Source organism: Plectropomus leopardus, chromosome 23, assembly GCF_026936395.1.
Source record: "Plectropomus leopardus strain MGB_pleo_1.0 chromosome 23, ASM2693639v1, whole genome shotgun sequence".
Taxonomy (NCBI): Eukaryota; Metazoa; Chordata; class Actinopteri; order Perciformes; family Serranidae; genus Plectropomus; species Plectropomus leopardus.
The window spans coordinates 1,796,632-1,809,830 of NC_142198.1; the positions used below are offsets into that span (position 1 = coordinate 1,796,632).

A 13,199-nucleotide genomic window follows, 5' to 3' on the forward strand; every position below is an offset into this window, starting at 1 on the left:
AAGAAACATTATTAGCAAAATTAACATTACATTAACCTTAAAACGTTATTTGAACATTAGGTTAAATTGTTTTCTTTAAAACATTATTGCAACTTGTAGGTAACGTTAGCCAATGTTGTGGGAATGTGCCCTGCTAGCTGGGACTGTGTATTGCACCTTAACCAGCTGCATGATAAAAAGAGAAAGTGATAGCACTGAATGGGGAACAATAAACTGGCAGGCGATCATTGTGAAAAGATGGAAATATAAGACCCTCCTCCTCCTCCTCCTCCTCCTCGTCCACCTCTTGCTCGTCCTCCTCCTCCTGCCCCCCTCATGTATTCTTTATCACTTGCCATTCTGGACTCAGTTACATTTATTCTTGTTACTGGATTACAGCCAGATTTTGCTTGACTTTGTTTCTGTGAGACATGTTGGTCATTGATTGAGCAACAGCTCTCCTGCAGGAGGCTCCTCTCTCTGTGACTCGAGTTTCTCCAGCCGTTTGTTTGTGGCTCAGGACGTCACAGTGGAAAAAAAACAGACAGAGACAGAGAGAGTCGCCATGGGGGAGGAGTGCAATCTGACACAAAAAGCTAGCTGCACGTGTTGACCACACGCATGACCCCGCCACCACACGTACAGCATGTACACACACACACACACACACACACACACACACACATGCTCAGCTGAGGGGGGTGCAGACTTGCAAATGGACACAACTCATTTGAAAACATTTGAATTATTCAAAGCACAGACTTTAGTTCACTTAACCCTTAAAGTCTGAGTGTAGTGTACAGGTTCAGCAGCTCTGAGAGGCTGCTGCTCAGCACACACAAACAAAACACTGGCCATTCTAAAACATCTGAGACTCACGTCATCACGCTGAACATTAACATTTAGAGCAGTAACCTCACAGGATTTTTTTTTATCAATGAGATCATTATCAGTCTCATGTTCATCAGGGCTTGAGATGTGGTAAGCCTAGCTTAGCATCAAAACTGGAAACATGGGGGTGTTAATTCTTTAATTTAAAACATGTAGTCATGTAAAAACAACAAAATAGGATTTGGGGCTAGACTTCTTTCAGGGGTTTAGTTAGTTCTGCAACTATTTTTTGAACAACAGATTATTTATCCATCTAGCATGTGCAGCCTGCAGCTATAGATTGGGTTGCTAGATAGTGTGTCTGCAGCTATAGATTGGGTTGCCAGATAGTGTGTCTGCAGCTTAAGGGTTAGTGAGCACCAGGTCTAGTTTTGGTATTTTTTTTCTTAACAGTTGACTGAATGAGTGAAAAAAAAAGTTTCCCAAAGTAAAATGGTATTTTTACAGTTTTGTCCACTCTGACAGGAATATAATTTTTTTTGTTCATCTAAAATTAGTACAAATATCCACCATGTGTTTGTTGCAAAACATAGATTGCCCCAAGCTGCTTAACACCCAAAATTATTACAGAAAATTAAGATATATTTAACTTTGGGAGCTCAATAGTTTAGTTGTGTTGTAAGTGTAACATTTTGCATGTTACCATGTATATGTCATTATATTATCGTATACCTTGACAACCATAGTTCATGTTTCCATGCTAATGTTTTACCGAGACAGCTGTTTGTACAAGTCAAAATTTTGACTTGAAGCACTCGATCAAACTCATGTAAGATTAATCAGTTCGTCCTCTGGGGATCATGAATGGCTGAACCAAACTTTATAGCAATCCAGATATGTTCACTCTGGAACAAATAGAATTCAGGGTAGTTGGTATGGCTGAACAAAAACTAAGCAAAGACTAGATCCAAAGTTAGCTTGTGATATTTCTCTACACAGTACAAGAAATCAACTGCAACACTGACAATGATTTTTTATATAATTTATTAGGTAAAACTCATATCATCCATATTGGTGCTATTAAATACATCAGTGAACATAAATGGAGGTGAGCTGTCCCTTATTCAGCATTAACACGCATATTCTAAATTTAATATCCACCTTTTAGTATTTCATCATTTAAAGGGAGTATATGAAATTCAGAGCATATGAGTTGTCCACACACAGTTCTAAAGTTGGAGGTGGCTGAGCTGGCAGCTAGCAGCTAACAGTGCTAACTCCACAAACAGCGCTAAACAACATCAACAGTGCTGACATTGCTGAAAGTGTTGAAGTGGTGTGGAACAAGAGGGTGAGCGTCAAGTTTCTGCGACACTGCCGTCCTGCTATAAGCTGTATGCGTGCAGTGCAAAGCAGCAGCAATAAGCTAGCCCCTGTGATACACACATGTCTAATATGCATGTGGGGCCAGAATGGCTGGCCAAAACAAACCACAGAGAAGCTCAAATTGAAACACACACACAGAGCGTTACTTCATTCTCTGCTCATGACTCCACCATATCTCTACAAAGCAGATAGCTGTTTGCTGCTGTATTAATGGAACTTGGAGTGGCGTCAATATTCTTGTGATGCTTTCAGACGTCTTTCCCCCTTATTTAAACCCTTGAACTCTGAGCACATCGGTGTGATTTCTTTTAAAGACATGGCACAAATACCAATTTGCAAGTTGATAAGATGTGTTCCACAAATTGCAAGAAATTAGTAGATTCAGAATTTTTTTAAAGAGTCAAAGAAGATAGTCTAGGGAAAAAAACAAAAAAACTACAGAGAAACTATATTTTTTAGCTTTTTATCATAATTACATATTTAAAATTATATTACAGAATTATCATTTTGAGCACTTTTTAGGTCATTTCCTTTGAAGTTTTAGGTAATTTTCATGCACTTTTTTAATTTTTTTTTTTTTTGTAAATTTCTTGCTTATTTTTGGTTCATTTCTTTTCCTTGCTCATTGCCTTCCTCCCATGTTTTTAAAGGTAATAAAGCCAATTTTCTCAGGTTTTAAAGGGTTAATGCTCTGAATGTCACGTACAGACCCTTTAAATGCATGTGTAGATTATGTATTAGTGTCGTTCCTCAGATATGCCTGAGTACTTGACTGGGTAAAATACAGCAGTGTGTGAGTCTAACATTCGCATACTGAACTTTAAAATGAACAGATTCATGTGCAGCACCCACAGTTAAGAAAGGTGAGTGAACAACATGTTTCAGCACACAACACTGTTTCTACGATGTTCTTCTCAGTGACAAGAGTGACACACATGCTCTATTGAGGTAGAGACATCGCTTCAACATCAGATGCATCTTTACCTGATGAATCTCTAGCTGTTCATTAGAAAGCATAACCTGAAATGTGCTTAAATAATACAGTACTGCAGTGTCGACCCTTAAAGGAACGTGTTGAGGAGCTTTAAAGAAGCTTTACAGCATGATTATCACAACCATTCCATATGGTCCTTATGTACTCATTCCAGTGTTGTACATAATTAACAACTCAGCTTTTGACTACTCATTTTTTACAACATTTCTGAAATTAGACGGTGAACAACAAGAGTTATCAACATGGAAATGTGACATGCGAGTAAGACAGGACACGGTCATTGAGGACATGACACAAGAACATGAAAATACACAGAGAAAACACACATTAATTTTTGTCCAAGTGCTGATAGGCCTGGTCCATTTTCAGTGTGCAAACAAAAAAGAAATATATTTTTTAAATTCTCTATTGAAATGCTATTTTCCCTAATCGGGTATACAGCAGCACCAAGTGTCATGTTCATGGACACTTCAGCCGGTGGGCTCTTGAACCCTCCGAACAGATTTTTGTCTAAGACAGACTGAATCAACTAAATGTGACCCAGCAGAAACAAAAATGGTGAAAACTGTCAGACAGCAGAACAAGGGTTTTGTCAGACTTAAAAACAAATCATAAGGCTTATCATTGACATCAGTATGTGTCAGACGGTGTAGCTACTGGCGCGTCAGGGAGCAGGACTCTATGGAAACAAATTAAGAAAGACAGGATGGCAGACTTCTACATAGGTTATCATGATATGACCCTACAGTCAAATACATACTCTTCCTGCTTTGGAGCTGGAACGCTCATTAGGAGCTCTGTTGAAGAATATATACTGTTCTGTATTCATTGCAACCCACTGTTGAAGCACAGAGTGTGCTCTGGGTACAGATGAAGCATCAAAACGTTGGGTGCATTGAAAAAAGAAACGTAAATGTTCATTCTGCGTGGTCTAAGCATCGGCATTCCCTTACAGCAGGTGCTCCTGTCATCCGTCTGTCTAATCAGATCAGCTGTGAAGGGACTGACAGATCAATCATCCACCCCACAAGTCACAAACTGCTGCTGAGGAAGAAAAGCACTCATGGAGAGCTCTGCACACCCTGCGTTCACGGACCGCAAAAACATTTGAAGTTTGTAAGGGGACACAGAATGATAGAAACATGTATTTAAAATGCAAAAAAAAAGTTTGTTGTTGTCATCACACCCCAACCCCTCATTGTCAGCTACCACCACACATACATTCTAACTCTATGGGAAATACTAAATAATAATAGTTTTTAAATTTGGTTGACATTGTACAAATTAGGAAATATTACATAGTCTTTATAATGTGTGCCCAACATTAAATAGACTTATTTACTGGCACTTCAGGGACACTGTACCAGAATCACTGAATATTACAGAAGTACCTTCAGGATAGCCGTATGTGCTGTTAAAAGCCCCTCTGGGTTCTTTAAACAAGTGTGTGTGCATATTTGTTGTAGACAAACAGATGCTTAGCTCCGTGACTTAAATGAAATGATAATACATGACAGGTACAAACTGCTAGGTGAAATATTAACCTGATCTATCTGTCAAGTGCAAATCCATCCAGGAAGTTCCTGATGATGTGGTACAACAGTACAATATTACCAATATTTCATCTCAGTCTTCTAAAGTATGGCTTTGTTTCAGTGAGGTGGCTGTACATCACATGACATATTTAAAGCACCCTCTGGTTTTCTTCGTCCTCATTCCATCTATGTTCACAATGCATGCTTTAACCCTTTAAAAGCTGGAGCAATATCATTTTCTTGTGCTGCTCACAGACGCCCTTCATATTTCTGTCTAAAACATGGGGAATGAGGCAATGAATAATTTGGTAAGAGATGTTCGACAAATTTTTTTTAAAATGAAATAGAAAATAATTTTAAAGAAAGCTAGTGAAAAACTATATTTATAATTACCATAATTACATATCTAAAATTATGTTACATAAAGCACTTTTTCTAAGCCATTTGCCTTCTTTTTTTCCTTTTTTTTTTGTTTTTGTTACTGATTTTAAGGTTATTTTATATTATATATTATTTTTTACGATTTTTTTTGCAAATTTTTGGGTCATATTTTCTTTAGATGCTGATTGCCTCCTTCCTCATGTTTTTGAAAGAAAACAAGGCAATTTTCTCAGGTTTTCAAGGGTTAAATTTAGGCTGCTGCTTGAATATTTTTTTGAATGACAGACGTGCTCTTTCAGTAAAAAGTAAAGTATGTACAGTACATGTAGCAGGTCCAGTGCGCTTTTTCTACTGGTTAGAAAAAGTCCGATTAACATGAAATTTAATCTGAGTTTAAGTACTTTAAGCAGCATGAACATAATCTGTGTGTTACAGTGTCATAAAAACCATTCATACAGCAGATTCATTCACTACACCGGGGATACATTTCACATCAATGTAACCCAAGTATCCAACAGAACATGTCAGCAGGACGTTATTATATGCTTCAAAGCGAGCATTGCAGGGTGAGTTTGCTCCCAGAAAGTGCTTTGCTGTATGACTGATATGAACCCTCAGCTTCTTCTGCTGCTTTGACAAGGCCAATGCACTTCCTGCTGCAAGGGTCACTTGAAGACAGAGGAAATGAGACTGCGAGTGAGCGTTCGAGCAAGTCAGAAGAAGAAGAGGTGTGGTTAACAAAGGCCAGAAAAAGATTCAGGCAAACAATAGTGACAGCTGCGACCGTAGCAGAGAATTTTCAAAAGATGATGTTTTGGTTCTGAGAAATAGGAAGTGCAACAGGAGGAACTACTTCACAGCAGACTGCACATCAACCAGTGGTCACACTGACGTTTGAACCACATCAGCCAAATGTTTTACGGAACATGCTCTCCTGGGTACCAACACCTTTCCTGTGTCCTCAAGTGTGCAGTCCCTAGAGGTAGTTATTATCGCCACTGCTCAGACATCCTGTTGGAACATGCTGGAGCAGCTCAGGGGAAAGTACTGGCAAGGTCTTTCAATATCCACTCAACCAGACAGCCACCCTGTGGTGAGCTCAGAATATAATCCTTTCATCTCCTGTTGTCCCCAATTTCCGCTTATGAAAGCTTGAAAAATGCTCTCGAAGGGGTTGGAACACATGAGGGACATGAAATCAGCAGGAAAATATTGTTATAGTTGTGCGCTCTTCTTTGTGGCATGGCTCTTAATGCATGTGCAAATCTTCCTTCACAGTTAGGATGATAAAAACAAGATTTCTTTGTGGTCAGTGGCATTTCAGGTGTTTCTTGTGTTGTTGCTTTGCCAGCTGGTCTCTCTGGGGGCCATATATGCAGTTAGCGCACCAGGAGAACCACACGATGATGGAGATGATGGTGGTCTGGAGGAGGAACATGACCCCGTAGGTAGAAGCGATAGTAGGTCCAGGAAGATGGGAGATGGAGGCAGGGGGCAGCAGCAGAGTCGGGCTGAGTAGGATTGCCCTGACCTCGGTCTTGATCATGTGGAGTTCATCCAGGATGGACAAAAAGGTGCAACAGTGGAACCACTGGTGGCTGTGCCCCCAGATGTCAAAGCGGCCTGGGGCTAGCCGCTCAGGGAACTTGCTGATGTTGAAGACGGCTGACACTAGCAGCCACATGCAGTGGCGATAGAAGAAGGTGGCCGTGGAGGTGGAAGCTGCAAATGACGAGGAGGAGGTGGAATAAGGCGATCTGGTCAGCAGGCGGTAGAACACTGGCGTGGAAGAGACGAGGAACGGAAGGAGGAAAACAAGGGTTCGGATGACATATCGATGCTTCCTCCACCTTTGGCGAGTATTGCAGCAAGATAAGACACAGATGATTGCGACAACACATGCGCTGGGGATGTAGAAGGTCTCAAAGAACACACTGAAATCTGGAATTGCATGGGCCGATGTAAGAGATCCTTCAGGTTCATCTTTCAAGTCCATGTGGGAGCTATTATGGCCTCCTGTCTCCACTATCCCTGCCCGGGGGTGGATGTAGTAGTAGTACGCTAAAGATGAGCCAACAGTGTATGAGCTGATAGTGCCGTAATCTACAAAGAAGCAAACTTCTCTTACCACCAGGGACATTGAGTTGAGCAGGTGAGCCATGCTGCTAGCCATTAACAGACAGAACACCCCAATATAGTAGTTCCACAATGGATAGAAGAACGGGGCATCACCATGTGGCGCACCTTCCCAACCAAACACTTCCACAAAATAGTAAGAAAATATGAAAACTGGGAGGAAGTGTGTCCAGAAGTTGCCGGTTTCATTGGTGGGCCTGAATGCTGATAGTAAGCAATCCTTCAGGCTGTAATTTGGGAAGCGGTAACCAGTCAGGATAAAGTTTTCTATGACCCTAGGTGGCACATCAGTGTGCTTTAGAAGAGGTAATGGTTGACCACATTTCAGAAGCATAATGGCAATGTTGCTGACAGCCAAAAATAACTTCTTGAATTCCTGCACAGCACTTCAGTTTTTATTGCTTGGCTGTTGACTTTGTTGCTGATCACAGCACAACTAGTGATCACCATACAATCTCGTGCTTATGAGTAGATAAGGCATCTGCAGGCTGCTCTGGCATGCAAAGACCTTCCAGCCGTGCTCTTTTTTGGACCTTTGATCCCAGCTCCACCGTGGGCCTCTGAGCTGTAGGCTAATTCAAAGAGCGTAGCCGCTATATACTCCAAGGGAAAATGGTCAGTCAAGTCAATTTTATTTATAAAGCCCAATATCACGGATCACAGTTTGCCTCAAAGTGCTTTACAGCATATGACATCCCTCTGTCCTTGGACCCTCACAGCAGATATGGAAAAAATCCTTCAAAGAAAACAAAAAAGAATTTAAAAAAATCCTTTCACTAGACAAAAGATGATGAGGAGAGATCCCTCTCCCAGCAGTGTAGTATTCAGAATCCTCGAGCCACCTGCTTGATTATTTTTTTCATTTGGATTCCTCTTGACCTCTCACTCAGCAGAACATCCAGAATGCAATGCTCTTCAAGCTCTTTATGTTGTCCCTTATTTTGCATCGGTCGTGCTCTGCATGGATGACGCTTCCTTCAGTCATATAAACATTCACATGTCTTGTTGTTGTGCAGCAGCAAATTGAAACTGAAGGTCACTTATTGCTGTAGTACAAGGTTGAACAGGACGTCAGTAATGTATCACAGAGCAGAGATGCCCCGAAGACGCTGCTTTAAGCTGTGTGGTATGTAGGTCATGCCGGCGATCAGCCTATATCAGGCTACTGCAGGCTTCTATCCGTCCTGTTGTCCCGCGTCCATCAGCCTGGATCCACGTCCGACTTTGAATTCATTCAGCTCCCATTCCGTTACAATTCAGGGCGCCGCAGAGAAGAGTAAATCCCCTGAGACTGAGAGCAGGACGTCATGAGTGCCGGTGTTCGGTCCTTTACGGCAGGGTCACGGTTAAATATAGGTCCCGGTTAAGGGCTCGGAGAGGACCGGGAGTCTTTGTCCCTATGAGGCTGGAGCCGACCGGCATTTCGCTAAAACACCGAGAACTGTTTGACAGGTAGTGGACCAGCGTCAAGTTACACGCGCGTTAATAACCCGCTTCCGCTTGTGAGTTTCAAAACAAAAGTTAGAGGTTTGTTTATGTAACACTATTTAGAGGGTCATGTTGCGAGTTTCTAGTGATCTATTTGCTAAATGGATGTGATTGATATCTTTGTCATTTTCCCCAGACCATTACTACAAATTGAAATTAGTTTTACTGGCATGGCCACATATTCACTGTTGCCTAAGCAATACAATATTAATTTAATAGTTCAGGATGTAACAAAACACACACTATATTTCGGCAACATAATGAACAACAATTGTAAAAGAAAAAGCAAATGCTTGGAACAAGTTATGAAAAAATACATTTAAAAAAACCCAATAACATACACAATAACATGGAGTATAATATAAAAAGATGAGTTTAATCCCTTTAAAACCTTGAGTGACTGCTTTCAGATGCCTTTCAAAAGTGTTTAAACCTTTGAATCATAAGCAATTTTGTGCGATTTCTTACAAAACCATGAGGGAAAAAAGGCAATGAGCAACTTTGCAAGAATTGTCTGAATTGTCAAATGGAAAAAAAAAAAAAAAGGAAGATTTGTTTTTGTTGCAAATACATATTTGCACCTACCTCCCTATCAACATATGACACCTCCCTATCAACATATGCATGCGACTCTTATCATCACCCTCAACATCATCATAGAGTGCAATTAATAATTTCAGACCTATCATTATTATTATAATTTAATATAATTTAATAATATAATTTAATATAATTTACAAAAAACTGGCATTGCCAGCCGCATATCAAGAGGAAGAAAAAAATACAGTGGTTTATCATGGTAAAGCCAATGAATCGAAAGAAAAAGAAAACTTGACCCTTTTATTTTGAAGACAAATGTAATCCTTTTCCGGTCTGTTTGTGACTGACTGTGTGCCTTGAGGCAGTCTAACAGAGAGAGCCGAACTACTTTCAAGCTTTGAATTTTCTGCATTTGTCCTCTCTTGTATTCCTGCGGTTTTGTTCTTAATACACACATTGATGGAAGAAAAAGGTGTATGTTGAAGAAAGAGAGGAGTAAAGCCGAGCCCTGCTGACTGTGTTCCTGTTGTCTGTTTAAAATGCGCAGTCCGTCCCGTCTGTAATCCCGTTAGAGCACCGTGTTCCCCTCCGCTGTGTACCTCTGAATGTCTCAACCTCTCAAACAGCTCCTCCACCTCTTCCTTTGTTTTCAGTGTAGAGAGCTTCACTGAATACACACTACAGTACTAATATCTATTCCAACTATTATTCCAACATCCTATAGCCTCATGGCAACTCTGTAGTGTTGTGTTACTTACTACAGTCTACAAAGGCACTATCATTCAGTGTTTTCAATAACCAACCAAATTGCTAGAAAATTGTTTACATTGTCTGTCTCTGCCAACCACAGATACGTTACATTTTCTTATTATTATGCACATGATATATTGAACGTTTGGTTAGGAGTAGGAACAGAGAATTAGGCATTTTAGGCTTAGATCAGACCTCTAGCGGGGTCTGGCAGATCATTCTTTTTGATGAACTATTTTGATTTTGATGATTTTTTTTAATGCACTCTGGCACCTTCCTCACCCTGAAAAACCGAATGTTTAACTAACGGTCTGGCGTCTTTTATAATAGGGACTGTTCATTATTTATGAGTGGAAAAGGGGTGGTGCAAAAAGGCAGAGGTTGGGGCTATGTTTTTTAAACACTTGGGAGGGACTTATATTTTTTTATTTTGGCTTAGGGGAGGGGCATCTAACTTTAAATGGTTTTGTATTTATTTTATTGTTTATTTTCAAAGAAACATGGCTTCATTTTGAGATTTTTCTTTCTTTTAATTGTTTTTAATGATTTCTAAAAAATGTTGGTGTTTTTTTTCTTCAAACCTTTTTTGTCAATTTCTTTTTGTTCTAACATTCTGGGTTATTTTTGTTCTTTTAAAATTACAAATTATTGGTGTTTTTTTTTTTTTTAAGAATGACCTTTTTTTCTTTTAAATTTTTTGGGTGATTTTATTCTAAATGGCAATGTTTTTCTTTCAAATGTCTTGATGATTTCTTAGTCTCTAAACATTTTTTTGGAGATTTTAAATATATTTTGAGGATTTTTTTCTAAAAAATAGTTATTTTATATATATTTTATATTTTATATATATATATATGTGTGTGTGTGTGCATTTATATATATATATATATATATACACACATATATATATAGGCCTATATAATACTTTATTCTCTTGAAGAAGTCCAGTTATCATGTCAAGGTGTCCCTTTTTAACTTGTATTTAATTATTTGAAACCAATTCCTGTCAAATGTATTTATGTAGCCCATTGCAAGCACTTTATATGGCTCTATGTGCACTTAAACTGTCTACACAGGGTTATTTTATTATATACAGTGTGTTTGCTCCCCAGATAAGATGACTTCCTTTGCAGACTACGTAAAGCTGCTCTTTTGCAACACTGCACACTGCAGAAACTGTTGCTCCCTCTATCATGGTCTGTCTATCAGGCAAGTAGCCCTGCCCACCCATCTTTCCATTCAGCCTCCAGCAATGACTGTTTTTCGCCAAATGTCAAGACTTTGAACCAGCAGTTTTGGCAGGACGGAGTGGAGATCTGTTGTGGGGGTGGAGGTGGAGTGGCCATTTTCCAAAATCCCCCAAAGAATAAAAAGCAGTCCACACTTGAGTGCACAGCAGACCGGCAGAGGACCACAACATGCCTTTTTAACCAGAGATTGACAGGCGCTGAGGATTTAATGGATGTGGAGCCACGCCTGTAGCTGGGTATGGTTTACGGTACAGACTCTCAGACAGACACACATTTGACATGGACACATTAGAAGTGAAATACTATACTCAGGAGAACATGGTTAAGATCTTTATTAAATTATAGTTAAACTAGGATCATTTTTATGCGATTTGCTGAAGGAACCATTACATTGTCTCCATGAACCATAAAAAGCTCTCTTGGTGCCCACTTAAAGACCTTTGTGTCCCTGCTGAGACTCCTCAGTGTCCACGTTTTAGTGCTGGTTCTGTCTCCAGCACTAAAACAGTCGGCAGAAACCTGGTCTGCCTTTGAAGTGCAGGAGCAATGTTTTAGTCTGCATGTGTAAACAAGACAGAAACCTGTCAGAGCCACAAGCATGCAGCAAGTCTCACTTGACTGGTCATGTTTGGCAGAAAGTAAATTACTGCTTTTACAAACTTATATCTCAGCTTTAAAAATGATAAACATCTCAATTTTATATTGAATGATGGGAGAACTGTCTCTCCATTTTTGCCTGTTTGGGTCTGCAGTGCTTTGCAGGCCTCCTCTCCCTGAAGGTCCCTGACAGTCTGCTGTGGCAACTCCAGGGAGGATCTCAGCTAGCAGGGAAGGTTCCCTCAACACTGGTGTTACCTACAAGTTGAAATAATGTTTTAAAGAAAACATTTTAATCTAATGTTCAAAGAACGTTTTAAGGATGTTTATCATTTCAAATAATGTTCCTGTAAAGTAAAACGCTGGCTAAGACGTAACGTTTGAACTGCAACATTCTGAGGATGTTTTTAGAGGTGACAGATCATAGAATGATTTTTTTTATGAAACATTCCCACAATGTTACATGAGAACAAAGGAAGAACATTCAAAGCAACATTCAGAACATGTTATTGAGGCCTGAGATTACAGATCATTAGTAATCAGTAGTCATCATCAGTAATGTGATATGTTAACATAGAAAAACAACATTTTAAACATTTTTTTATGTTTATTGACAATGTTAGCCAAACTTTAAGGACATTATGAGAACTAAAAGAAAACTTGCTGCTGAAAACATTATAAAAACATTGCATTGGTTGCATTGTACCATTCTCAGAAAGTTTTTAGAACCAAAATCTAATCACTTTATTCTTGAGTCCAGGTGAACATCTGAGGAATTTCCCTCAAGGTGTTTGTTCTTGATATATCGGGTTCCAAGAATGAGACTGATGAGGTCGTAGTCACTTTAAACTTTGACATATGACCATCTATCCTTGAGTCCAGGCAGGTGTTTTTTTTGCCCAGCAAATTTGAAGAATTTGAATCAAGGTGTCCTTTCACAAGTTCACAAGAATGGGATGGACAAACAACCAGAAAGGGAAGAGTCTTTGCAGATAAGTACCCAAATAAACTCTAAGGCCATGTTTAGACGAGAACAGTTCTACTAACAATGGGAAAGTCTTCTGTATAAGTCTATACAATGTTTTTTAGGAAAATTCTGCAGAGTATATCTTCATACCATCGATGTCTTCACATTTACCCAAGGGTTGTACATGAAGGGAAAGATAAAGCTATTGTAATAACTGGGAGGTTTGAGAGACACACAAAAAAATAAAAAGCAGTAGAACTACATGATAAAAATGGTGTAGAAAACAAGGAAACAAGAGTGATGCTCGAGATAGTTTCAAAGCCTTATAGCATTCACTGACTGTAGTTCTTCAGCCACATGCAGCA

General features: G+C 39.5%; 1 protein-coding gene across 1 annotated transcript; it reads right to left on the minus strand.

The window, feature by feature from the left end:
- Positions 1-1,837: 1,837 nt before the first annotated feature.
- Positions 1,838-9,029, minus strand: paqr9 (progestin and adipoQ receptor family member 9). Its single transcript, XM_042512361.2, has one exon. It carries the CDS (start codon positions 7,574-7,576, stop codon positions 6,416-6,418), a length of 1,161 nt encoding a protein of 386 aa, XP_042368295.1. The 5' UTR covers positions 7,577-9,029; the 3' UTR covers positions 1,838-6,415.
- Positions 9,030-13,199: the final 4,170 nt, after the last annotated feature.